The sequence below is a fragment of the Chiloscyllium plagiosum genome, unplaced genomic scaffold (assembly GCF_037043375.1).
Source record: "Chiloscyllium plagiosum isolate Xiang-an unplaced genomic scaffold, Cpla_swu_hap1 HiC_scaffold_42, whole genome shotgun sequence".
Lineage (NCBI taxonomy): Eukaryota > Metazoa > Chordata > Chondrichthyes > Orectolobiformes > Hemiscylliidae > Chiloscyllium > Chiloscyllium plagiosum.
Window position 1 is genome coordinate 13954856 of NW_028270180.1, and position 26301 is coordinate 13981156.

A 26301-nucleotide genomic window follows, 5' to 3' on the forward strand; every position below is an offset into this window, starting at 1 on the left:
AACAGACCCTTCGATCCAACTCGTCCATGCCGACCAAATATCCTAAACTAATAAATTCCCATTTGCCAGCATTTGGCCCGTATCCCTCTAAACCTTATGGGTTAGTCCTGCTGTATCCTAGAATGTTTGCTCTAAGCTACACAGGCCAGAACTCAACATGCAGGAGACAAACAGGCTGTGTGTGAGTGGATCCTTTAAGATGTGCAAAATTGCCACAAAAGCTCTGAAACAATCTTCAAGGGTCTGCAGATGGAAATAAAAGGGAACATTCGCTATGTAACAAGTGATCTAAAGTGGGATTAGGCTTGTTAGTTGTTTTTCTGCTGGTAACAAGCACAATGGGCTAAATTTGTGACACATTTTTCAACGTTATGTCCTGTTCCTTTTTTAGTTTCTAAAGAAATAGCATCTCTCAACCCTTAATCACATAAATGAGCTTTTTTCCTCTTTGCTGGCAACTTGCCGACTGGCCATAATTGCACAACAGCAAGCTTGTAAACTATGTGAAATATTCCTAACAAACAAGTCCGAAGTTTGTGACTACAAAGGCCTGACTGTACGGGGTGGATAAATGATCTTCAAGTTTGTGCAAGTCCACTGCAATGCTTTTTGCCTTCTGCTGTCAGCCAAGAAAATAGCCACAGGAATTCCTGAATTGTTAGCTGTTGAAAGGGGGTGAATGAAGTCGGGTCCGTAACACAACAATTCAAATGTCAAAATAGGAAACCAGAGCTGGTATTAACTTGATGTATCAAGCACCAGATATAAGTGATGGGATTCAGACCCTTTTCTGAATGCAGTTCTTTTAGATCCCCATTTTAACCTAATCATCATGTTCTTGTTGACGTCATGTTTGGTGTGGTGTACACCAATGTGCCATTCAATTCTATAGTGGTCCGAGTTAGGCCATAATTTGTAGGAACAGAAGTACACCATTTGGCCCATTGAGTCTTCCCTATCATTCAGTGAGATCTTGACTGATCTGATAATTCTCAACTCCACTTTCCTGCCATTTCCCCCATAACCCTTGATTCCCTTTACTGATTAAAAATCTGACTAACTGAGCCCTAAATATACTTAACAACCCATGATAGAATAAAAGGAGGGAAAAATGGAGTAAAAGGAAGACTTGCATCTATCTAGCACTGTTCCTGGGAGCCGGACATCGCAAAATGTTTTTCTGCAAATGAAATGCAGCTAAACGCAAGACATGGGGAGAAGTTGCAAACTCCATGCAAACCATTGCCCATAGGTAGGATCAAACCTGGGTCCCTGGTGCTGTGTGGCAGCAGTGCGAACCTCTGAGCTATTGTCCTGCCCTATTAACGAAGGTGTATCATTTCGCAAGAAATGCACCTACATGAATGCAACATCCCATAAATAATTCTGGAGAGTTAACCTCATCTCTTCACATTTTCTTTCTGCCAGATCACTGGGTTAGATACCATTAGATGTTTCATTGAGTGTCCTGCTCCTCGGATGCTGCCTGACCTGCTGTGCTTTTCCAGCGCCACACTTTTTAACTCTGACTCTCCAGCATTTGCAGTCCTCCCTTTCTCCTACGTCCAGCATTAGAATGAAGCTTATGAAGGAGCAAATCAAATCGGATGGCAACTTTCTTATTTCTTCTTTCCACATTGTGCATTGGAAGAGTAGCTGTTGAAGATGGTGGACGGGGTGCTAGTTAAAGGTGCTGCTCTGTTTTGGGTGCTTTTGAACTCCTCGAGTGTTGTTGGAGCTGCAATCATCGAAGCAACTGGAGAATATTCTGTCACCCTCCTGATTTGTGGCTTATAGAAGTGGACTGGCCTAGGGGAGCCAGCAAGTGAGTTAATCACCTGTAGAATTCCTAATCTGACATGTCTGTGTAGCCACAGTATTTATATAGATGCTCCATCTTAGTTTGCAGTCAATGCTAATCCCCAGGATGTTGATTGTGGGGGATTCAAATGTGGTGATGCTGTTAAATGCCAAAGGGAAATAGTTAGATATTCTCTTGTTAGACGTTATTATGTTCCAGGCACTTGTGAGCTGTGAATGTTTCTCGCCTCTATTCTGCCAAAGTCTGAATGCTGTTCTCATCTTGCTGCATACAGGCACAAACTACTTCTTTATCTGAGAAATTGCAACTTGTACTGAACACGTTACACTCCTCAATGAATATTGCCACTTCTGACATCATTAGTTGGTTAAAGTGCCTGTCTGTTTAGCAGGAGTTTCTGTGTTCATATCCCAGTGGTGCCTGTACCTTCCTTTTAGGCGGTTCAGCGGTTAGCACTGCTGCCCCTCAGCGCCAGGAACCCAGATTCGATTCCAGCTTTGGACGACTGTCTGCGTAGAGTTTGCACATTCTCCCCGTATCTGCGTAGGTTTCCTCCAGGTGCTCCGGTTTCCTCCCACAGTCCAAAGATGTGTAGGTCAAGGTGGATTTGCCATGCCAAATTGACCCGTAGTGTCCAGGGACGTGCAGGCTAGGTGGGTTAACCATGGGAAATGTGGGATTATGGGGATAGGGTAGGGGGATGGGTCTGTGTGGCCTCTATCTGCATTGTAGGGATTGTATGATTAAAGTGTAAATGTTGGCTTGGATTCCGAGGAGGAGAGGTTAGGTTGAAGGAAAAATGCACGATATTGGGCCAGCTGCCTGTTAATATAGGATTTGTTGTAATTTGTTGAGTCCAGGGCGGTGATATCAAACTGAAGTTTATGCTTTTGCTGAAATGCTAGGGCGTCACTGTCAAATGATAATTGGGCTCCGATACGTTTCTCTGCAAGGGAATATCTGTTGAGATCCCCTTTCTAATTCTCCCACGTTGTGCAAGGTGCAAAATGATCTGCAGCACTCCTGGGATTGTGCCCCGGCAGGACTGTGCGGTGGGAAGGGAGCAGAAATGCAAAGATTTCATTGGGGAAGATGGGAAAGAGCCTGCTTTAACTGCATCCCACAGTACTGCATGTGCGATGCAAGAAGCAATATCAAATGATGCAGAGCTTCTGGCCAGTGTATGGCTGCGTTACCTGAAAAATCCTGGCCTGATTACAGCTCACACGAAGGCCATTTGACCTGTCATTTTCCTGCTGGCTCGATGCAGGAGCAACTCTTTTAGTCTTGTTCTTCTCCTTTTTCCCTGTAACCCTAATTCTCTCCAAATATTTAATTCTCTTTGATCTCAACTGAAGCTGCCTTCACCATTCTCTGAAGCAATGTATTCCAGATCCTAGCTATTTGTTTAAACATCGGTTTTTCCTCGAGCTGCCACTACCTGTTCCACCTTAATTTGGTCTCCTCTTGGTCCTTCCGTGCACATAAAGAATATCTCTCACTCTTTGCAAATTTCATACCCCTCGAGGCTTTGAAATATGTTCTTGAGATTACTGGTTGGGCTAGCATTTCTTATTATTGCCCAGAATAAGGTCAGAGCCAGCCACATCACTGTTGGTCTGGAGTTACATGTAAGATTTGCTTCTCTAAAGGACTTTAATGAGCCAATTGGGTGTTTACAGCAATGCACCATTAGACTAGCTTTTTATCAGATTTGAATTTCATCGCTTGCCCTGGTGAGATTTGAACCCCATGTCCCCAAGTGGGGAAGGGGGCCTAGATTGTTAATCCAGTGGCGTTACTGCCGCTTTCTCCTTTTAACTTTCTTCCTTTCTCTCAACGGCAGTCGGAAATGCTCTCCTCGAAGCCATGTAAGTTGCTAACTTTCGTCAACAGATCGTCATTCGATCATCAGGAGGTGGAATAGTATTGGCAGTCAGCCTTCGGTTCACTTGCCAGCTGTATCTGGAACTGGTACTGAGTCAGGCTCCTTCAGGAAAACATCTTGTGCATGATCAACTCCTTCATGAGTCATAGTGTTGCTGAAGTGGAAGAAAAGTCCCTTTCAGGCTTTCAATACTACATGTGCCAAATAACAATAGCCAAGCTAAACATTTCAGTTTGTATCCTCCCTGTGCTTGTTATAATCCAGGCTGCAAGTGGAGTTGATTATTAGCCGTCTTCTGATCACATTTAAAGATACCCCCATCTCTTCCTGCTCCCCTCCCCTCGTTCCAGAATGTATTGTATATCTTGCAACATGTAAGCACCATACTCTTTGCTACATTCCACACCTTCAGCTACCTAATGTCTGCTGGAGTATTAAGCAAGTTTTCTTTACATTGACTTTGCCATTCATCAACCAGTGATCTCCATTCCTCGAACAACTTAATGGACAATAAGAAAAGGGTGTATTCACAAAGTAGTGTGTTGTTGGAATCTTTCCCTATTGTATCGAACACCCAATGATATAATGCTTTGTCCTTGCCTATGTCAATGCTTTCATCTCTGAAGATTTACCATTCAACTTAGGGCAGCTCAGTGGTTAGCAGTGCTGCCTCACAGTATCATGGACCTGGGTGTGTGTGTGTGTGTGAAAGATGTGCAGGCTAGGAGGGTTAGCCATGGGAAAATGCAGGCTTACAGGATGGGGGAGGGGAGGCGTCTAAGTGGATTGCTCTTCAGACGGTTGGTATGGACTTGATGGGCTGAATGGTCTGCTTCCACACTGTAGAGACAGTGTGGCTGCTTGAATAACACCTCAACCACGTCCGAAACATTTATCCCATCCAGCATTAATGCACAGTAGCAGCATCAATGTCTGCACCATCTGCAAGATGCACTATGGCAACTCAGTAGGCCTCCTTTGATAGCACCTTCCAAACCCAGGAGAACTACATCAAAAAGGGCATTGAAAATACTTGCACCACTACCTGCAAGCTCCCCTATGAGCCTTGCACTGTCTTTACTTGGAACTGTATCTCCATTCCTCTGCTGTTGCTGGGTCAAAGTCAAGGAACTCTCTACCACCCAGTGCTGTGGATTGTATATACCTGGACATGACAGGGAATGTAGCAGCCCAAGAACCTGACTCTCCAACAGCTTTTCAAGGTTTAGACAGTCCATTAAACCCACTTATTTGATAAAACATGTGATATTCCTTCCAAAATCTCCTCCTTTGTCGCAACATCAATTTTGTTTTGAGCAATTATGCTTCACTGCACTGTGGAATATTAAAGCCACCAATTACTGCCGTTGTTGAGGGTGTAACATAAAGCATTTATTTATATTGTGGAAAATGATCTGAGCTAATGTGCCATAAAGCAATCCAGGCATTTTGTTGATCCACTTTATAACTCCCTATATGGTTTATCTCACATATAAGAATGTAAGAATCTGGCTAGACGGAGGTTATTGATAGGAGAGAAGACAACAGCAGTAGAAGAGATAATGGTGTTACAATGGTGCTATGTTGACTGTTAAAACAATTTCAAATTGACTGTCATTTCAAAATGGCTCTTGACTAAAGTTCCTTAAGAGTTATCTGAAAGCAGATTTGAAATGAATGTGAGTTGGATCTGAATCCAGCAACAGTTATTCATCCCCATCCTGCTCGTTACAGGTAAATTAAACGAGCCCAACTTTTTGCACTGGTGATCGTGTCCCAGGTCGTAAGCAGCAAGTTGGTACTCGAGTCTCATTTCTGAAGACAGAGGCGCTGGATATTTTGAGATTAAATTGTTCGACTTGTTAAAACGATGGATTATTTTGCATTTCTGGCACCCAGTGGTAGCACAGACATGCCCAGGCCATGTGTAGCGCGGTTAGATGCTGCTTCGAAAAGTGTGTCTGCGATTCTACCTTGAGACAGCGATACATTCTGACACTGCAGACATGGCGCGGGTTTCCCTTCTTAAGCTAATTAATGCCAATTAAGGCCTGATTTGGACTGCTACCAATTTCCATTGATTTAAGCCTCTTCAAATTCACTCCACGTTCCATAGGAGTTAACTCCTATCCCAATTCCATGGCAAAGAGCAGCACGAAGAACCAGAAGCTATTGCACAATGTGTCCATTCGCTGTGACATGTGCTTGCCCCTGGTCCCCAGCCAAGTGGCAATGATGGCTTTATTTCCAAATCAACCTCTTAAGTTGTCCCTGTCTTGCATTGCCAGGCACTATCACAGCATGGATGAGTTCAGTCACTATGATCTGCTGGATGCGGCTACTGGAAGGAAAGTGGCTGAGGGACACAAAGCCAGTTTCTGCTTGGAGGATACCACATGTGATTTTGGCCATCTGAAGCGTTATGCCTGTACGGCACACACTCAGGTAGGAGGTCCATCGCAGGCAAAGTAATTCGGTAGATCTATCAGCTATCAACTCAATATATTCCTTTGACCCCACCTTCCAAACCCTGTACCACTGGGAAGGACAAAGGCAGTGAATGAGCAGGGGAGCACCGTCATCTGCAAGTTCCTGTTGAAGTCAAACACCATGTTCACTTGGAACAATATAACCATGCTCACGGCACTGCGCCACAATCTTGGCGCTCGTTTCCAAACAGCACGGTGGGTGTACCCGCATCCCTGACAATGTCAGGATTCAAGAAAGCAGCTCACCACCTACTTTGCCAGGACGCTGAGGGAGGGGCAGATAAATGCTGACATAGCCGGCAATGCCCGCTCACCCTTGAATAAATTTTAAAAAAACATATCTCCAGTATGTGTCACAAAGGCTTTTTCTTCTGGGCTTTGAAATGGTGTCTTAATTTATAATGGAACTAAGGGGCTGAGTTCCCACCTCCCCTTTTTCTAAACAGGATAAGGGGGCTCTGTTTGTTTGGATCATTCATTTGATTCAGGCAAGGATTCTGCACCCCCCACCACCACCACCACCACCCGCCAGGAACAAATCGCACCTCATGCAAGCTTCCAGCCAATCAAACAGTCGGCAGCTTTCCAGTCCCAGTGGCGCCACAGGAAGTGGTGGTCACTGCTGGGACTGTGGGGAGTCTCCGTGGAAGCAAGCCTGGACAAAGCTTGCGGGGGGTTGCGGGGAGAGGGGGAGGGGCGAGTAGTATCACTAGGGCAAGTCTGGCATTCCCCAGAGAAGGGAGGTGGGGGGTCCACAATGGACAGGGTGGCAAGGCAGGGGAAACGCAGGTGAGGAGTGGGCGTTGGGATGGCTGCTGATGGGCATGGCCGTGGGTAAAATCCTGAAGTTGCCATTAATTGGGCACATCAGAGGTTCGCCATATCTCCAAGCAAGCTGGCTTCCCCAGCACAGCCTTTACTGCTGATAAACTAGTAGCAGGTAGAGGGTGGGCCCTGAAGTGGGAGCATAAACTAACCTGGGTTTTATTTGAGTGCGACTAAAAAAGAGATGAGCTGGAGCAGAATGTTATTGGACTTTAAGGAAAGTTAGTCCAGGAAGAAAGTGGAGCGTGACTTCAAAGAAAATCATCACACTTTTCAAATTCATAGGCATGCTGCTTTTCCATTCTGGTCAGCGTTAGGGTAACTACTGTTTGTATTTCTGCTATTGATTTACTTACCCCTCAGTCTGCAGGAGAAGGTTTTGAATGTGTTGGCTTTACTGAATGTGGTAAAGATAAATTAGATTAGATTAGATTACTTACAGTGTGGAAACAGGCCCTTCGGCCCAACAAGTCCACACCGCCCCGCCGAAGCGCAACCCACCCATACCCCTACATTTACCCCTTACCTAACACTACAGGCAATTTAGCATGGCCAATTCACCTGACCTGCACATCTTTGGACTGTGGGAGGAAACCGGAGCACCCGGAGGAAACCCACGCAGACACGGGGAGAACGTGCAAACTCCACACAGTCAGTCGCCTGAGGCGGGAATTGAACCCGGGTCTCTAGCACTGTGAGGCAGCAGTGCTAACTGCTGTGCCACCGTGCCGCCCACGTAAATATGATGCCTTGGGTTAAGGCGCAAAGCTGTATTTAGTTGGCTTGAATTGTCCTATATTAAATCAACCCAAATACTTTTAATTGAGCCAGTTCATTCTTGGAATGCCAGAGCTGTGGAGAAATGAGTGCCCATGTGGATTTGAATCTATTAACAGGGAATATAGAACAACCATTGGATAATAAAAATAATAATGCCATAATTGTAGCATGTACTGAGTTGTGTTCAATTTAACAGAAAATGTTGGAGAATTATGCTGCAGTTAGTTTTTGCAATTTGTGCACGTGTTTAAGAACAGACACTGATTCTATTTCACTCTGGCAGTGGTTGATGACATCTTTGTTCTAAAGTATGTTTGTCCGCAGCAAGCTATTTCTGCCTGTCTGCAGTGTTCTGGATATGTCCAGAAATGGTGTGTTGGCTGTGCAGACTGTGAGCCTTTCACAATCATCCTTTCCTCCTCCTCGTCCAATCCAGGTTTGGGGCCATCAACCAGTTGATGTCTTCATTTCTCTCAAGCGTGACCTTTTTTTAGCTAGGCTATTAATTCATAGTCATAGAACTGCTCTCTGAATTGAGTTTGGTTCCTCTCATTCCTCGAAGCAAGCTGCAATCAGCTTTGGAAGAGGAGTCATTTCTGACTCAAGACATTAACTCTGTCCCCAACTCTACAAACGGTATGTAACCAGTGGAGTTTTCTCCAGCATTTTCTGTCTTTGCTTGGGGCAGTGTCTGATAAAGCTCAAACCTTCCTGAATTAAAAAGTGACTCTTCATTTAATGTGCTAGGCAATAATTGCAGGTACACTGAACACTACTCGCTACTAGTCACTTTCTGCTGGAACCTTTAGATCACGTCAATGTGTTCTGTCTCTTCCTAATTCCATTCAGACCCAAACTCTCTCTGCCTTCCACCTCTTCACCCATCTGCTGGTTGTCCAGTATCCAGTACTGAATGAGCTGAAAAATTTTCCAGTTAAATCTCAAATCTCCTTCCCCCTCAATTCCTGGGATCAGACTTGGGTAACTTATCAGGTGTATTTCAGACTTCACAACCTTGATATACTGTTTGACCCCAATCCAAGCTCTCAACTCCATCTCCATCACTGAGACCACCCACAATCCCCACTGCCACAACACCCAGAGCTCAGCTCAGTTGCTGAATCCCTTACCCACACCCTTGTTACCTCTAGACCTGACCATTCCAGTGCTTGTCAGTCCAGACTCCTGCTTGTCATCCTTTGTGAGTGCACACTCATCCAAAATTCTGCACCCATCAACTTCTCCACCTCCTGATGCTGCCTAGCTTGTGGTGTTCTTCCAGACTCCTGCCTGTCAACTTTGGATTCCAGCATCTGACAGTTTTTGATGCACATTCCGTGGAAGAATCATCCTGTAATCACTGACCTACATTCGTTTTCGTTCTAGAAGCACCTGCATACTAAATTTCAAGTAATTCTGCTTCATCTTTCCATCACTTTATCCCCCTCATTATATCTTGAAAGCCTTGTCACTGATGACATTTGTTCATGTGGTTAGTCTGGTATTGTCTCTTGCTGTCCCCGATAGCTTTGTGATGATCGTATCTAGATTTCCTGTATAGGTCAGGGTCACCCGACTTGAATGCCTCAGACCTGGACTTCAGTAGGGAGTGGATCTTTCTTTTCATCTGTAGCTTCCAGTTGGGGAACACTTGGATGGACTTCTTTGGCACACAGTCCTCTACACACTTGCAATTGAAGTCTATGACGGTGGTGGCATACTCATTTAGGTTGACCGCTGGGTTTTTGAGTACGGACCAGTCCATCAATTCCAAATGGTCATGTAGGAGCTCGTCCATTACCTCAGACCAGCACTGCACCAGATACTCACACTTCGGTTTCTGCTTGTAAGGTGGAAGAAGGATCAGAATCTTATGTGCTGATTTACCAAAGGACGGGTGGGGAATGGAGCAGTAGGTGTCTTTGATGGTTGTGTAGCAATGGTCCAGGGTGTTTGAACCTCTGGTGGGACAGGAGACAGGTTGATGGTACCTTGGTAGCACACTCTTGAGATTGGCCCGGTTGAAGTCACCATCTACAATGAACAAAGCCTCAGGTATTCCATTTCAAGGCTATTTGTAGCAGTGTATACCTCATCAAGTGCCTCTTCACTTTTGCATAACCTGCTGCCATGATAGCAGAGGTAGAGTCCCATGGCAGGTAGTTGGGATGGGACTTCACTGTTAGATATTCTAGATCTGGAGACAGTGACTCATCAGGGTCATCATGTTCGAGCACCAAGAGATTGGGAGATAGATCCCGCTGTCCTTTGCCTTGCCCAAGGACGCTCTGCGGTCCATCTTGGTGGATTGAGAAACCCTCAGGCTGTAAGGTACAGTCAGGTGAAGCAGGAGTGGGCCATGTCTTTGTAAAACACAGAACACTGCAGTCTCTCAATTCCCTTTGATAGATGCAGTGAGACTCCACGGAAGCTCCAGCATCTACATCTTGTCTTCCACTTCGACACTTCCTTCTGGATTCAACATTAACTTTAACAACTGCAGATTGTAAAGTCTTCTGCACCATTTTGTTTCCTTTTCTTTGCTGGGTACATTCCTTTAGCCAACAGCTCACTGGCTCTACATTTGGAAAAGTAAACTTTCAGGACCAGAGAGATTCTTTGCAATAATAAAGTCTTATCTTGCCATGAAAAACACACTTAAACATGAATGGTGTGTACCTCCAACAGTGCAGCTGTTCCTCAGTACTAACTTGGAGTGGCAACTTGATCTTTGTGTTCAAGTTTTTGTTAGATTCAGCAATGTGTTTTCTCTGAATTGGATTTCATTGTCAGGCATTTCTGCTCTTTGACTTTGTTAATACAGAAATTGAAAAACTACTTCCACTCTGTGACTACGTTTTGGAAGGTCAAATTGAAATACAGATTACAGGGTTAAAGGCCGGATTCTTGGCAGTGTGGATGAACAGTGGGATCTTGCCACCCAAGTTGATAGGATTGTTAAGAAGGCATATGGTGTGTTGGCTTTCATTAGAAGGGGGATTGAGCTTAAGAGCTATAAGGTTATGCTGCAGCTCTACAAAGCCCTGGTTAGACCACAGTTGGAATATTGTGTTTTGGAGTGAAGAAGGATGAGAGGTGACTTGATAGAGGTGTACAAGATGATGAGAGGCATAATGGAGTGGATAGTCAGAGACTTTTTCCCAGGGCGGAAATGGCTATCACGAAGGGGCACAATTTTAAGGTGATTGGAGGAAGGTATATGAGAGATGTCAGAGAGGTGGACGCTTGGAATACACTGCCAGCAGTGATATGATAGTACAGTCAGATACATTTGGGACATTTAAGCAACTCTTGGATAGGCACATGGATGATAGTAAAATGAAGGGTATGTAGATTGGTTTGATCTTAGAGTAGGATAAAAGGCTGGCACAATATTGAGGGCTGAAGGACCTGTACTGTACTATACTGTTCTATATTTGATGTTCTAAGTAGACATAGGTTTAGGGTGAGGGGGAAAGATTTAAGAAGGACCTGAGGGGCAACTTCTTCACAAAGAGAGTGGTGTGTATATGGAATGAGCTACCAGAGAAAGTGCTCAAGGCAGGTACAATGACATTTAAAAAAACATTTGGATAGGGAAATGGATGGGAAGGGTTTTGAGGGATGTGGACCAAATGCGGGCAATTGGAACTGGCTGAGTGGGCACCATGTTCAGCATGGATCAGTTGGGCCGAAGGGCCTGTTTCCTTGCTGAGTTACTCTGAGCCATAAACCCAGAAGTAATTTTTTTTTTACTGGAGAACAATTCTAATTCTAATCTTTTGCAATGCTATTTTGGCAAGCTTAAGCCTCATTCTCATTCTCAATCTGTGAATGCTCGAACCTATGCTTCAGGTGGAATTATCCAAAGTTATTATCCACTGCTTCACACAGTTCAGCCCCTCTGTCTTACTGAATGGACCGGTTTTTCCTTCCCCAGTCTCAGAATCATATTCCGTTTCCCTACAGGGATACGCTGAGAGCAGGCAAGCTGCACTCAAATCTCTTGCTGCTCCTTGACTGAACACTCACTGTTGCATGAGACACCTGAGTATCGGGTTGTCATTTTCGCTTCACGTTCTTTCTCCCCCTGTGGCGTAAACATCTGTTCATCACCTTACTGTCACAGCCTGGGTCAAAACTGACAACTTGCCCCGCAGGGAAGCACTGGTAATGAAGCCATAGCCCCTATCGTGATGCATGGTCTGTTGATCGTTCTCATTACGCAGGCATTCAAAATTATAGGCGTTTGTTTAGTCAGTCCGTGAGTGAGGGCTCCTGTGGAGATGTGGTAGTGTCTCTACCTCTGAGCCCAGTGGCCTTAGTTCAAGTCTGACCTGCTCCAGCAGTGTGTGGGTAACATATCTGAACAAGTTAATCAGACAATATCTATTAAAGTATGAGGCGAAATGGTGGCAGGAGTGTTGATACCCAGAGGAAATATGTTCACAATAATTGGAGGGGGGGAAGAGAAGGATACTTTTTTTAATGCAATATCATTTGAATCGGATTGTCAGGTTTGAAAAGGGAGCAGAAATAAATTGAAATGCACCTTTTGAAAGATAATTGGATGTATACATGGAAAAGAGAGTGAGAGAAATACTACAGGACTATGGGGAAGGAGTAGTGGACTTGGGATAGTTGGATTGTGATTCTGAGAGAGCCTGCACAAGAAAGATGCACTGAGTAATTTCTTTGGCCATATTTTGAGACTCCATCAATTGCTTTGGTAAAGTACACCATTCAGTGACAATTATAAACACGACATTTATTTTTCATTCAGGGTCTGAGTCCTGGTTGTTATGATACCTACAATGCGGATATAGATTGCCAATGGATTGATATCACAGACGTCCAGCCTGGGAAATTCATACTGAAGGTACAACCCTATTTCTGCTGCTGCATGCAATCCTGAACTGTCAGCAAATTACACATTTACGTCCCTTATTTGTATTTTTGTGTTGTAGCTTCAAGTGAACCCCAATTATCTTATACAAGAATCGGATTTCACAAACAATGTTATCAGATGCAATATCCACTACACAGGGCGATACGTAGCCACGACAAATTGTAAAATAACACAGTAAGTACTTTGAGTCTTTTTTTTCTGTGATTTTGGAGTTGTCACCAGCATATAATTCCAGTCTATGCACAGTTCCATTTGCCTCAAAGCTCTGAATGTTCACAGTCCATTTGAAAGCCATAACCCCTCCCACCTGGGAAAGGATAAGGACAGCAAGTGCCATGGACAGATAGAAAGAAGCACTCAATCCATTCCCTGGCATCTTTATTGACCACCCCTCCTCCCATTGTCTCACAACAGAGAGAATTCCAAGTCCTCATCCATGTTTGGATGTCTTTCCAATACTTTGCCAAGTCTGTCCTTATTACCTTTCTCCGACATTGGTCCTTTCCATCTGAGCTTCCAGCCTAGGCTTCCTGTTCCCTCTATTATGCAGCTTGATCCCAAGTTGTTAGCTGCCTTGAACTTAAGCTCTTGACCTCCTGTCAGTAATGTCATAGAGCTGTACAGCGTGGAAACAGACCCTTCGGTCTAACTCATCCATGCCAACCAGATATCCTAAATTAATCTGGTACCATTTGCCAGCACTTGGCCCATATCCGTCTCAACCCTTCCTATTCATATGCACATCCAGATGCCTTTTAAATGTTGTAATTGTACCAGCCTCCACCACTTCCTCTGGTATGCATTCCATACGCACACCATTTTAGGCCCCTTTTAAATTTTTCTCCTCTCACCTTACACCTATGCCCTCTAGTTCTGGACTCCTCCAACCCAAGGAAAAGACCTTGCCTATTCACCTCATTGATACCCCTCATGATTGTGTAAACCTCTATTAGGTCACCCCTCAGCCTCCAACGCTCCAGGGAAGACAGTCCCAGCCTGTTCAGCCTCTCCCTATAGCTCAAATCCTCCAACCCTGGCAACATCCTTGTAAATCTTTTCTGAATCCTTTCGAGTTTTACAACATCCTTCCCATAGCAGGAAGATCAGAATTGCATACAACATTCCAAAAGTGGCCTAACCAATGTCCGCTACAGCTGCTCACTTTGCTTCACTCCTCACATTCAGGAGTCACCTCAGAACCTTTTCAACTGTATCTGCAGTGACATCCCCTTTCTCACCTCGCTCACAAAGTTTTGTGTTCAAACCCTATACTAGGATTTGACTGTTAAATAAAACATGGTTGACTCTCCAATGCTTCAGGGTGAGAGTACTGGCTGTCTTACGTTTGGGATGTTAAACAGATGCTTCGGTCAGAGATTCTGTGGCTGTTTTGAGGTAGAATAGGGCGAGTTATCCCCTGTGTCCTTGCCAACATTTATTCCTCGACTGGCAGATGATCACATTGTTGTTTACGGGAGCTCGCTGTGCACTAATGGCCCTTGGTGTTTCCTGGAGTACATTTCATTGGCTGAAAAGTGCTTTGAGATGTCTGGTGGGTGAGGAATCCTTCATCATGGTAGGTGCATTAGTCAGAGGGAAATGGGTCTGGGTGGGTTACTCTTCAGTGGGTCGGTGTGGACTGGTTGGGCTGAAGGGCCTGTTTCCACATTGTAGGAAATCTAGTCTAACCTAATACAAATATTTCTTTCCAACGCATCCCAATGTTAGCTCATTCAACCTTTGCCCAATAACTGAGCAGCTGTTTTTCTCTTTCGGTGAAGTTTGGTTTGGGGAGGGGTCTCTTCTATGTTTGAAGGTGCTCTCTAAGTATCAGTTGTTGCTCGCGAGATGATAAGCAAGGGTGTATTAAAGAAACTATAAGCAGCTCTTAGAGAAACGCCTACTGTTTTTTTTGCATATCAATATATGTGCTTTAAGTGCTAGGTTTCACATTCCCTTAGAACTTGTATCATTAAAATTCCTGTTTGAAATACAAACATTTGTTGGAAGGTTACCTTGTCGTGCCACAATATGATACCACGCAACTCATTCACAGTCTCTGTTGAGTGCAGTGTTATGCCAAGAGATGTGTACATATGGACATGGGCGCCATCATGTGGTCACTCATTGTCCCAAGTCTCCAATATCCCTTGGTGGGACGGGGAGAGAGGAGCAAGTGTTAAATCTGACTGTTATTGACCATGAATAGAAGGGGAAGGAACTCAGTTATCTCCCTGCCTCGTCCAGTCTCGATTTCATAGTGGGAGGTGGTAACTGACGATTGTATAATTGACAACGGCTCGCTGATGAGTGCACCTCTCTGTCTTTGTCCCGCTACTTGCCTTTGCAAACTTGTATGAAAAGCAACAATTCCATTGTCCAGCTTTTAAGGCTGAGATGAGGAGGAATTTCTTCTCTCTCATTTTGAGAGTCCTTGCCTCAGAAAGGGGCTGTGGGGGCAGAGTCCTTGTGTATATTGAAATAGGTAGATTCTTGAAATCAAGGGTTATGGGAAAGTGGATGTGAGGAATGTTGCATCAGCCATGATCTAAGTCCATAGTGGATCAGGCTGGAGGAGCCAAATGGCCTACTCCCTAGATTGATTTGATTAGATTGATTATTGTCATTCACCGAGATACAGTGAAAAGCATTATTTGACATGTTAACCAGACAAATCATAACTTACCTATGTGCATCAGGGTAATCAAACAGAATGCAGAATATAGTGTTACAGCTACAGAGAAGGTACAGAGAAAGATCACCTTTAATCACTAAGTAATCCGTTCAGAAGTCTGATAACATCAGGGAAGAAGCTGTTCTTAAATCTGTTGGTACGCGTTTTCAAACTTTTGTATCTTCTGCCCGATGGTAGAGGGTGGAAGAGAGTATAACTGAGGTGGGAGGGGTCTTTGATGATGTTGACTGCTTTCACAAGTCAGTCAGATGTACTGGGTGGAAGGCTGGTTTGCATGATGGACTGGGCGTGCGTTCACAACTCTGTGTAGCTTCTTGTCATACCAAGCTGCGATGCATTTGAATAGGATACTGTCCTATTGGGATTGTGGACATGCCTAATTTCCTTAGCCTTCTGAGGAAGGAGATGCATCGCTGTGTTTCCTTGACAACAGCATTAATGTGGATGGACCAGGACAGATTGTTGGTGATAGTTACTCCCAGGAACTTGATGCTCTCGACCACCTCAATCTCAGCACCGTTGACACAGACAGGGGCATGTCCTCCACTCTGCTTCCTGATGTCGATGATCAGCTCCTTCATTTTGCCAAAATTGAGGGAGAGATTCTTCTGTTTACACCATGTCACTGAGCTGTCCATCTCCTTCCTGTACTCTGTCTCATCATGATGGTGGTGTCATCAGCAAACTTGTAAATGAAGTTAGAACTGAATTTGTCCACACAGTCGTGAATGTATAAGGAGTATAGTAAAGGGCAGAGTATGCAGCCTTGCGGATACCAGTGTTGAGAATTATGGAGGAGGTGTTGTTGCCTATCCTTACTGATATGTGGTCTGTGGGTCAGGAAGTCGAGGATCTAGTTGTAGAGGGAGGAGCAGAGTCATAGATCTCGGAGTTTGGAGATGAGTTTTGTTGGAATTATAGTGTTGAAGGCAGAGCTAAAGTCAATAAATAGGACTCTGAAGCAGATGTCCTTGCTATCCAGATGTTCCAGGGATGAGTGTAGGGCCAGGGAGATGGCATCTGCTGTGGACCTGTTGTGACAGTAGGTGAATTGTAGGGGACCTGGGAGGCTGGAGTTGATGTGTGCCATGATTAACCTCTCGAAGCACTTCATAATGATGGAGGTCAGAGCCACCAGATGGTAGGCATTAAGGCACATTGCCTGATTTTTCTTTGGCACTGGGATGATGGTGGTCATCTTGAAGCAGGTGGGAACCTCACATTGTAGTACAGGGAGGTTAAAGATGTCTGAAAATACTCTCACCAGCTGGTCCGCACAGGATCTGAGTGCACAGCCGAGGGCTACATCCGGGCCTGTCGCTTTCCGTGGGTTCACCCTCCAGAACGCCGATCTGACCCCTGTGGCAGTGAGTGCGGGTACAGGTACACCCGAGGCTGTCAGGATGGGAACACCCTGCTCTGTTGACACCTTCTCTCATTCCTATTCCTTATATTCTACTCATGTTCTCCATCAGCTGTGGCTGCCGGGGTTCCCGGTTATGTTGCTATGCTTTCCTGTCCGTGCTAAGGTATGGATGTCGACGTTCTTCCATCAAGCTAGGTCCTCCTCTCTCTCTCTCTCTCTCTCTCTCTGTCTCACACTCTCACTCTTTCTCTCTCTGTCTCACACTCTCACTCTTTCTCTCTCTCTCTCTCTCTTTCTCACTCTCTCTCACTCTGTCTCTCACATTCTCACTCTCACTCACTGACTCTTACTCACTCACTCCCTAGCTCCCTCGATCCCTGTAAGGTTGAGGGCCTGTGTGGTTGGTGCAGCCCCCTTCAAAGTGTTAAGAGTGAACAGATTGAGTGCGGCATTCTGATGGTGACCCTGGTGCAGATTTTATTTTAAGACTTGCATTTACATAGCACCTTTCATAATCTCAAGATGTCCTGGTCCAGTTATTGCTGACTTGAGGAGATTGAAGTGTAATGGTTTTCTTACTGGGCTAATGTTTGAAGGCAAGGCTAATCCTTTGCCATGCCGATGAAGAGTCAGCGCACTCGAAACATTAACTGTGCTTTCCTCCCACTGATGCTGCCAGACCTGCTGAGTTTCTCCCGCAATTTCGTTTTTTGTTTCAGAACTCCAGTGTCTGCAGTTTTTTTTAATGTAATCCTCTGGAGGCATGGATTCTAGGCACACAGCTGGTGGGATTTAAAATTAATGCATACATCTGGAATCCTAATCTCAATAATGGCGACTGTGGAGGTATCATCAATCATTGTTTAAAGGTCGCGTGGTCCTTCAGAGAGAATCATAGAATTCCTACAGTGTGGAAACAGGCCATTTGGCCCATTGAGTCCACACCATCCCTTCGCAAAGCATCCCACCCCCATACCCATCCCTCCACCTGATCCCTGCATTTCCTTAGCCTGCACCTTCCAGTTTACTATAGGATAATTCAGCATGGCCAGCCCACCCTAACCTGCACATCTTTGGACTGGGGGAGGAAACCAGAGCACTCAGAGGAAACCCACACAGACACGGGGAGAATGTGCAAACTCCACACAGACAGTTGCCAGAGGCTGGAATCGAACCCAAGTCCTTGCCACTGTGGCACCCAGAAAAGCTGCCATCCTAACCTGGACTGGTCTACGTCTCACTCAGACCCACAGTAATGAAGTTGGTTCTTTAACTGCCCTCTGAATTGCCCCAGTAATCACCTCAAGGTGAAGGCCAGTTTAAGGATGGGCAACAAGCATTGGCCTTCCCAGATCCTGTTGATCCTTTTGCACATCCTGTGGATAACAAAATTAGTAAAAATATACATGGTGTATTTGAAGTGTAATTAGTGGGGTCATGTTGGCGACTCTAATTTTCACACAGCAAGACTCCAGCAAACATAACAAAGAGGTACCCTGCTTTTAGATGCTTAGTGTCGACAATGATGATGGGCAAGAAACATTGCTGCCACCCAAATACCAGGCAATGATAACCTCCAAAACCAGAATCTAACCCTCACCCCTTTTACATTCAGTGGTATCACCATCACTGAACCCCCCACTGTCAACATTTTATTGGGGTTTTACCATTGACCAGAAACTGCAGCGTACCAGTTATGTAAACACTGTGGGTAGAAGAGCAACTTGGGGGCTAGGGATGATGCAGCAGGTAACTCCTGGGTCCTCAAAGCCTATCCATCATCTCCAAGGCGACAAGAAAACATCAACGTGTCGGGATGAGGCTAGCTCCAAATAACACTTAAGAAGTTTGACATGGTTTTGGCCTGCTTAATTGGCACCGCATCCATAAATATCCACCCCGGATACTCAGTGGCAACAGTGTGCACAATCTAGAAGATGCACTATAGAAAACTACCCCACCCCCACCCCCACCCCATGATCTAGATGATCATGGTCAATGGTAAACCCACAACCATGATCATCTAGAACTACATGGGAACCTCACCACCTGCAAGTTCCCCTCCAAGCCGCTCATCATCCCTAATTTGGAAATATTATTGTTGTGCGTTCAGTGTCACCGGGTCAAACTCCGAGAACACCCTCCCTAATGGCACAGTTGGTGGCCCTACACCAAATGGACTGCAGGCAGTTCAAGAAGACAGCTCACCACCACCTTCTCAAGGGCAACTAGGGACGGGCAATAAATACTGGTCCAACCTGTGATGCTCATGTCCTACAAGTGAAGAAAGATAGTTTCACTTTGCTACTCTCCAGACTAGAGCCATGGGGTCTTTCATATCTACCTGAGAGGGAAGATGAGACTTCAATTTAATATTGAGTTTGAAAGGCTACAGTGAAATCTGAACCTCAGGCAAACAAAAATTAAAAACTGCATCTTTGTTTTGATTAGACTCTCTACAGTGTGGAAACAGGCCCTTTGGCCCAACAAGTCCACACCGACCCTCCGAAGAGTAAACCACCCAGACCCATTCACTACTCTCTTCTAATGCACCTATGACTATGGGCAATTTAACATGACCAATTCACTGACCTGCACATCTTTAGACTGTGGGAGGAAAACGGAGCACCCGGAGGAAACCCACGCAGATACAGGGAGAATGTGCAAACTTCACGCAGACAGTTGCCCGAGGCGGGAATCGAACCCAGGTCCTCTGGCGCTGTGAGGCATCGGTGCTAACCTCTGGACCACTGTGCCACCCCAATTTTAGCAGCAATTTTGACATCTTCTGCTCTTGCCTCACCACAGATTGCTCAGGAACTTGGTTAGGCCACACAGTACTCTTAATGCAACTTTTGAGGGGCCCTGCATTTGGCACCTGCCCCTCCTCCAGTTTTTATTAACCCAGTTGTCTCCTGGCAAAAGGTATTTGTCCACTCAACCACAAGGTTTCACAGAAACGGACCTGGGCGTCATTTTTTGTCTCCAGGTTTGAAGCCTCTGTATGGGTGCATAAGTGCAAGTTTTACAATGTTTTCTCAATTGTAGAAGGTGATGGAGATATTGTGCAGGAGATCAGTTTATTTACTGTAATGGATAGCAGAGAGGTTTACCAAAAATTACCAGAGACAACAAGCAGTGGTGCCTTTGCACCTTCTGGTTTTGAGCAGAACCAGATTGACTGAGTGAGAGTCTATTTGGCTTGTTATGGTGTGATTGAAAGGAGGTTCAGTGTCTCCTTGGTCTTGTTGGTGTTGATGGTGCTTTGTCTACCTCCTGTGCAGTGTAATCCTGTACGCCTCAATCTTGACTAAGCACCCTATGATCTGCCTGTATTGTTTGCAAGCAAAGCTTTTCACTGTAGTTAGGTACGCGTGACTGCAACAAATCAAATCAAACCAGACATCCGAATTGGCTCAGGCGAAGACGCAGAACAGCCTCTCAATTTTGGCATAAAATTAGCATGTTCTTTAGACAAACTGAAAGGAAAGCTGGGATTGAATGAGGAGGAATTGGCTTTGATGGTGATTGGTGGCCTCTGATGATGGCAGGGAGGATTGTCAGCATCAGTCCAAGGTGATGGACGTACAGCTAATCCATTGGGGGCGCTTTTTCCTGATTAGATTAGATTACTTACAGTGTGGAAACAGGCCCTTCAGCCCAACAAGTCCACACCGACCCGCCGAAGCGCAACCCACCCAGACTCATTCCCCTACATTTACCCCTTCGCCTAACACTATGGGCAATTTAGCATGGCCAATTCACCTAACCTGCACATTTTTGGATTGTTCGAGGAAACCGGAGCAAACCCAGGCAGACACGGGGAGAATGCGCAAACTCCACACAGTCAGTCGCCTGAGGCAGGAATTGAACCCGGGTCTCTGGCGCTGTGAGGCAACAATGCTAACCGCTGAGCCACCGTGCCGCCCTGATGGTTGAAGAGACTTAATTTGAGAGAGGCAGGATCTGCCACATAGGGGCCCTCTGTATGAAATGGCTATTTGGTGTCTTCATGGGTTTGTACTTAGTGCAGCCCTTATTTATTACCTCAGGACATCCCTTAGCACTGCGTAATGCTCCATTAATGTACTGCAAAGCTGTTATAATGTAGCCAACGCAGCTGCCAAATTTCAATCAGCAACAACAGCACTGAGAGAAATGTTTTTTTTTAGTTATTAGTTAACAAATCAATATTGGCCAGACTCCAGGGCAAACCTCCATTTGTTTCTTCGAATAATGGCGTGGAATCCTTAACATTCGGCTGACACTACAGATGAGGCTTCACTTCAATGTCTCATCTGAAAGACAGCACTTCCAATTTTGCAGGACTGAGGAGCCTTTGGTTTTGTGTTCAAGTTTCTGAAAGTGATGCAGACACGTTCCAAATCATTAGGTTCTGGCGTACTCTGTTTAGATTGTAGGATCCTACCTCCTTACCTTTTGGCTGCAAGGTAAGTACAGCTATTTTCAGTGTAACTGGTGATGGAGCCATAGAATCCCTACAGTGCAGAGAGAGGCCATTTGACCCATCAGGTTTGCAATGACCCTCTGAAGAGCATCCCACCCAGACCCACCTTATCCCCAATATTAACCATGGGTAACTCACCTCGCCTGCATGTCCCTGGACAATACAGGGCAAGTTAACCATGGCTAAACCACTTCACCTGCACATCTTTGGACTGTGAGAGAAAACCAGAGGGGATCCACACAGACATGGAGGGAACATGCAAACTCCACACAGATAGTCACCCGAGGCTGGAATCGAACCTGGGTCCCTGTACTGTGAGGCAGCAGTGCTCACCACTGAGCCATCCTATCTGCACCTAAATCCCTCATATTGGGATCAATGGAAAGTTGCATGAATCTCTAAGCGAGCACATTGGCCTTTAAATCCCCAGTGTCTACTCGTCTTGTGTGGATCATAAATCTTTAAAACTATATATCAACCAGTTATATTCTGTAATGATCCCGTGCAGGGACAGCTTACTTTTGTCTCAGTTATTTATCCAGGAGACCGTCATTTAAATGGCCGTTATTCATGTGTGAACCTTGGGGGGAATGTATTTATACAGATGTACTAACTCATCTAATTAGCTGAACTCCAACATGGCATAACCCGTCTATATCTACTTTGTCAGTCCCTTTTTGTAGCTTCTAAACCTTAATTAGATCTTCTCTCGATTTTTAAACTCCAGAGTGTAGGCCTAAACTGCCCACTCTCTGTTCATAAGACAAACCCTTAATTTCTGGAATCAATCAAGTGGATGTCCTCTGAACAGTCTCCCATCTATGGGGTGGCACGCTGGCTCAGTGGTTAGCACTGCTGTCTCACAGCGCCAGGGATCCGGATTTGATTCCAGCCTCGAGCGACTGTCTGTGGGGATTTGCACATTCTCCCTGAATCTGTGTGGGTTTCCTCTGGGTGTTCCGGTTTCCTCCCACAGTCCAAAAGGTGTGCTGCTTAGGTGAATGGGCCATGCTAAATTGCCAAGTCAGGGGTAAATATAGGGTATGGGAATGGTTCTGGGTGGGTTTCTGTTCGAAGGGTCGGTGTGGACTTGTTGAGCCGAAGGGCCTGTTTCTATGCTGTAGGGAATCTAATCTCAGAAACATACCAATCCAACTATATCCCTCCTGAAGTAAGGGGGCCAAAATTGTACATAATACTCCAGGTCAGATCTCAGTAATGCCTTGTAACAATATACTAGCCTACTTTCATACTCTATTCCTTCAGCAATAAACGCTAGCATTCCATTTGCTTTCCCTATTCCCTGCTATACCTACAGGAGACTTTTTTTTGTCCGATTAATTCATTCACAGAATGTGCAAGCTAACTTTGTCTGCACATTTAAAATTGCTGTCGTGGTGAGTCATCTCCTTGAATCACTGTTGTCCAGGTGTCCAAGGCATGTAGACCATTCCAGGGTTTTCCTCAATGAGGATATTTTTCCAAATCTGGAACGAGGTTTGACTTAGAGGGAAGCTTCCATACATCGGCTGCATTTAGAGTAAAGTTAAAAATCACTCAACACCAGGTTATAGTCAAACAGTTTATTTGGAAGCACTAGCTTTCAGAGCGCTGCTCCTTCATCAGTGGTACTATAAGGGAGCAGTGCTTACCACTGAGCCGTTGTGGATTTGGGAGAAGACTATGCAATAAACTGAAAAGGGGAACTCCAGCCAATTTGCCAAATAGTTTTGAGTTCATTTGTACTGCAGCTGCCACTGTCTCTTTAAGATTGACTAAGCAGCAATTGTGATAGAACCTCGGGTATACCTCAGCTATCCATGGGTTAAACCCATCGATGCATTGGTGATAGTTTAGCTTGTTCTGCTATAACGCACATTTCATTAACATGAATTCGCTACAACACAATTGAGGAATTGGGGACACTTTTCTGTGGTATGAACTTTTAAAGCATGTATTGGTTATAATGCAATTCCAGCCCCATGTTAGTTTAATGGTGCTGCTGTTATGTGATTTTCTAATAACATGGGGTTGCATGAGAACAGAATTACTGCCTTACAGCAGAACTGACTGTCTAAAACTGCATTGGTCTTTTTAATCCAGCATTTAGGTTTGAAATATTAAGTTTCTGAGATTGAAAGAGCCAATCTGGAAAGGATTCTTGCATTTTTATGCAGTCTTGACCATGAATTTAATTCAAGCTGACTGCTGGCCAGTCAAATCTGAAATTCCTTCTGAAATTTCATCCCTTCATTTTTTAACAGGTCGTGATCTACAAGGTTTCAATTTCAAAACACGACACTGTATATCCTGAGCAAACATCTGGTGCGTGTGGAACTTGATCGTGCAGCAGCTGTGATGTTTGGTAGCCGTCATCGGGAGTTAACAGGACTTCAGTCATAACCAAAGAATCTGCCCGTGAAGCTACAGGATATTGAGCCAACAACTGCGAACAATCCTTAACATGGACTAGGCACCAGATTATTTCCAGTGAGGTTGTGTGGGCATCTGAGAAATGTTCTATTATAATTCGCAACACTTGTATGAAGTGAGCTTGACTTATTAGCAAAAGAATCACTGCAGTCACACTTTTAGCAGTGCCCTACTATTCCACTATTCAGTGCGATCATGACAGAACTTTTACATCAATTCCACTTTCTCTCCCTATCTCTTTATTTTCTTAGTTTCTAAAAATCTGTCAAGGTCAATTTTGACTACACTCAACGACTGAACATCCTCAGTTCTTCAGGGTAGATTGTTCCAAAGATTCATAACCATCTGCATGAAGACACTTTTCCTCATCTCATATCTCAATGGCTACCCTGTATCGTTTTTTAAAAATTCAGTCACAGGATGAGGGCATCGCTGACTAGGCCAGCATGCATTGCCCATCCCTAATTGCCCTGAGAAGAGTTAAGAGTCAACCACATTGCTGTGGGTCTGGAGTCACATGTAGACCAGACCATGTAAGGATGGTAGTTTCCTTCCCTAAAAGATATTAATGAACCAGATGGGTTTTACCGACAATGGTTCCATGATCATCAGATCCTTAATTCTAGGTTCTTAATTGAATTCAAATTCCTCCATCTGTCATGGTGGAATTTGAACCCAGGTCCCCCAGAACATTAGCTGAGTTTCTTGGCCATTGCCTCCCTTTTTGTGATCATAACAACATAACAATTAGGAGCAGGAACAGGCAGTTTCAGCTCCTTGGGAGTCTCTATTCAATACAATCATGGCTAATGTCATCTTGACCTCAATTCCACTTTCCTGCCCACCTTCCATATCCATTCAACCCGTTCCTAATTAAAAATTCGTCTTCCCCTTAAATTACCACTCCTGGTTCTAAAGTCTCCAGCACAAGGAGACGGTCTCTCCACATCTGCACTCTAAAACTTTTGCAGACTTTTTTTTAACCTCTCAATAAGATCATCTCTCATTCTAAAACATGAGAGAGTACAGGCTCATTTTGCCCTGTATGTGGCCCTACTTTTCAGTTTTGGTACTCTGTCCATTGCAGGAGCTTGCTTTGATGCCCTTGGATTATAGAAAAAGCAAATTAGTCATTTCTAAGGAAAAGATTAACCCTGCTTGTGTCTCCCATCTATTTGAGAACAGTCTAAAGGGTCCAATGTCCTTCTCTTCCTGTGGTCCAGGATCCTTCTCCACTGTCATTATTGTCCCTATCTTTTCACAACTGCTGACTGACTTAGAGCTGCACAGCATGGAAACAGACTCTCGGTCCAACTCATCCACGCCGACCAGGTGTCCTGAATTAGTCTAGTCCCATTTACTAGCACTTAGCCAATGCTCCTCGAAACCCTTCCTATTCATATACCCACCCAGATGCCTTTTAAATATTATAATTGTACCAGCGCCCACCACTTCCTCAACATTGAAGAAGTGGTGGAGGCTGGTTCAATTACAACATTTAAAAGATATCTGGATGGGTATATGAATAGGAACGGTTTGGAGGGATACGGACCATAGGCTGGCCAGTGGGACTAGATTGATTCAGGATATCTGGTCGGCATGGATGAGTTGGACCGTAGGGTCTGTTTCTATGCTGTATGTCTCTTTGACTTTAAGTCAGTCAACATCTGTGAAACGGCAGGGACAATATTGAGAGTGTCAAAGAACCCTGGGCACGTTAGAAGAGGATGATTTGGACTTATTCTGCATTCCAAGCATTTTGCATCATTGTTACAGATCTCCCTTCTTTTATTCATGGTCTGAATCAAAATAAGAAGCAAAAACAGAAGAAATCGAGTGTTGCTGTGAAAAGACACACGTTTGTTGAAGCCTTTCATCTTGCATTCATCAAGACAGTTCCCAGGAATTGTCAAAGGAAGGGGTAAACAATGTTTATAATGTAATGGAAATATGAAAATAATAATCCCAAATTGCTTTACGTACTCAGAGGATCATCCAAAATCTATGGAGAGGGATTAATGTTTGTGATGTTTTGGATGTGGAGCCCTTCACCAGAATTGCAACCACAATAGAACTGGTGAAAAATTGACCAAGAGAAAAATAAATGTGGGAAGGTATGTTACAGTGAGGAGAGAATCGAGTGAAAGATCAGAAGTAGATCTCAGTTCTGAATACTATTGGTTCAAATCTTCTTTTGCTGATACTTCTCAGTTGGTCAAGTTTGTTCTTCCTCCTCCCTGTCCTCCTCAGTTTTAAAAATCAGAATTCATCTCCTCACTCATTCAACGGACGTAGAAAGTCTGAAGATCACTTCACTTTACGTAAAAGGCGCATTTGCAGTGAGCTGATCATTACCCCTTGGCACTTGTTACAATACCAATTTGCGTCGCTATGGTAGAATGTTCTGACGTTCTTCCTGGACAGCAAGGATCTGCACAGGCTGCCACAATGGAGACCCGGGGAAGGTATTCCAGGAGGGTCTTAACAGAGGAGCCAGGGAGGCTTTGTGACACAGTGGGTATTATCCTTACCTCAGACCCAGAAGGTGGAGTTTGTGTTCCCAATCCAGGGCTCAATGGCAAAGTATGTTGACTATCAGTTGGCAAATCTTTCTGATGAGTTCCGA

General features: G+C 44.7%; 1 protein-coding gene across 1 annotated transcript in view; it reads left to right on the forward strand.

Moving 5' to 3' along the window:
* loxl1 (lysyl oxidase-like 1) overlaps positions 1–25041 on the forward strand; it is an 81999-nt gene extending 56958 nt beyond the window's left edge. Inside the window, exons 4-7 of the mRNA XM_043680198.2 lie at positions 5999–6155; positions 12588–12683; positions 12772–12887; positions 23507–25041. Coding sequence (XP_043536133.2) covers positions 5999–6155; positions 12588–12683; positions 12772–12887; positions 23507–23513 — 376 coding nt within the window. The 3' untranslated portion in view covers positions 23514–25041. The remainder of the gene's footprint in view (positions 1–5998; positions 6156–12587; positions 12684–12771; positions 12888–23506) is intronic.
* Positions 25042–26301: the final 1260 nt, after the last annotated feature.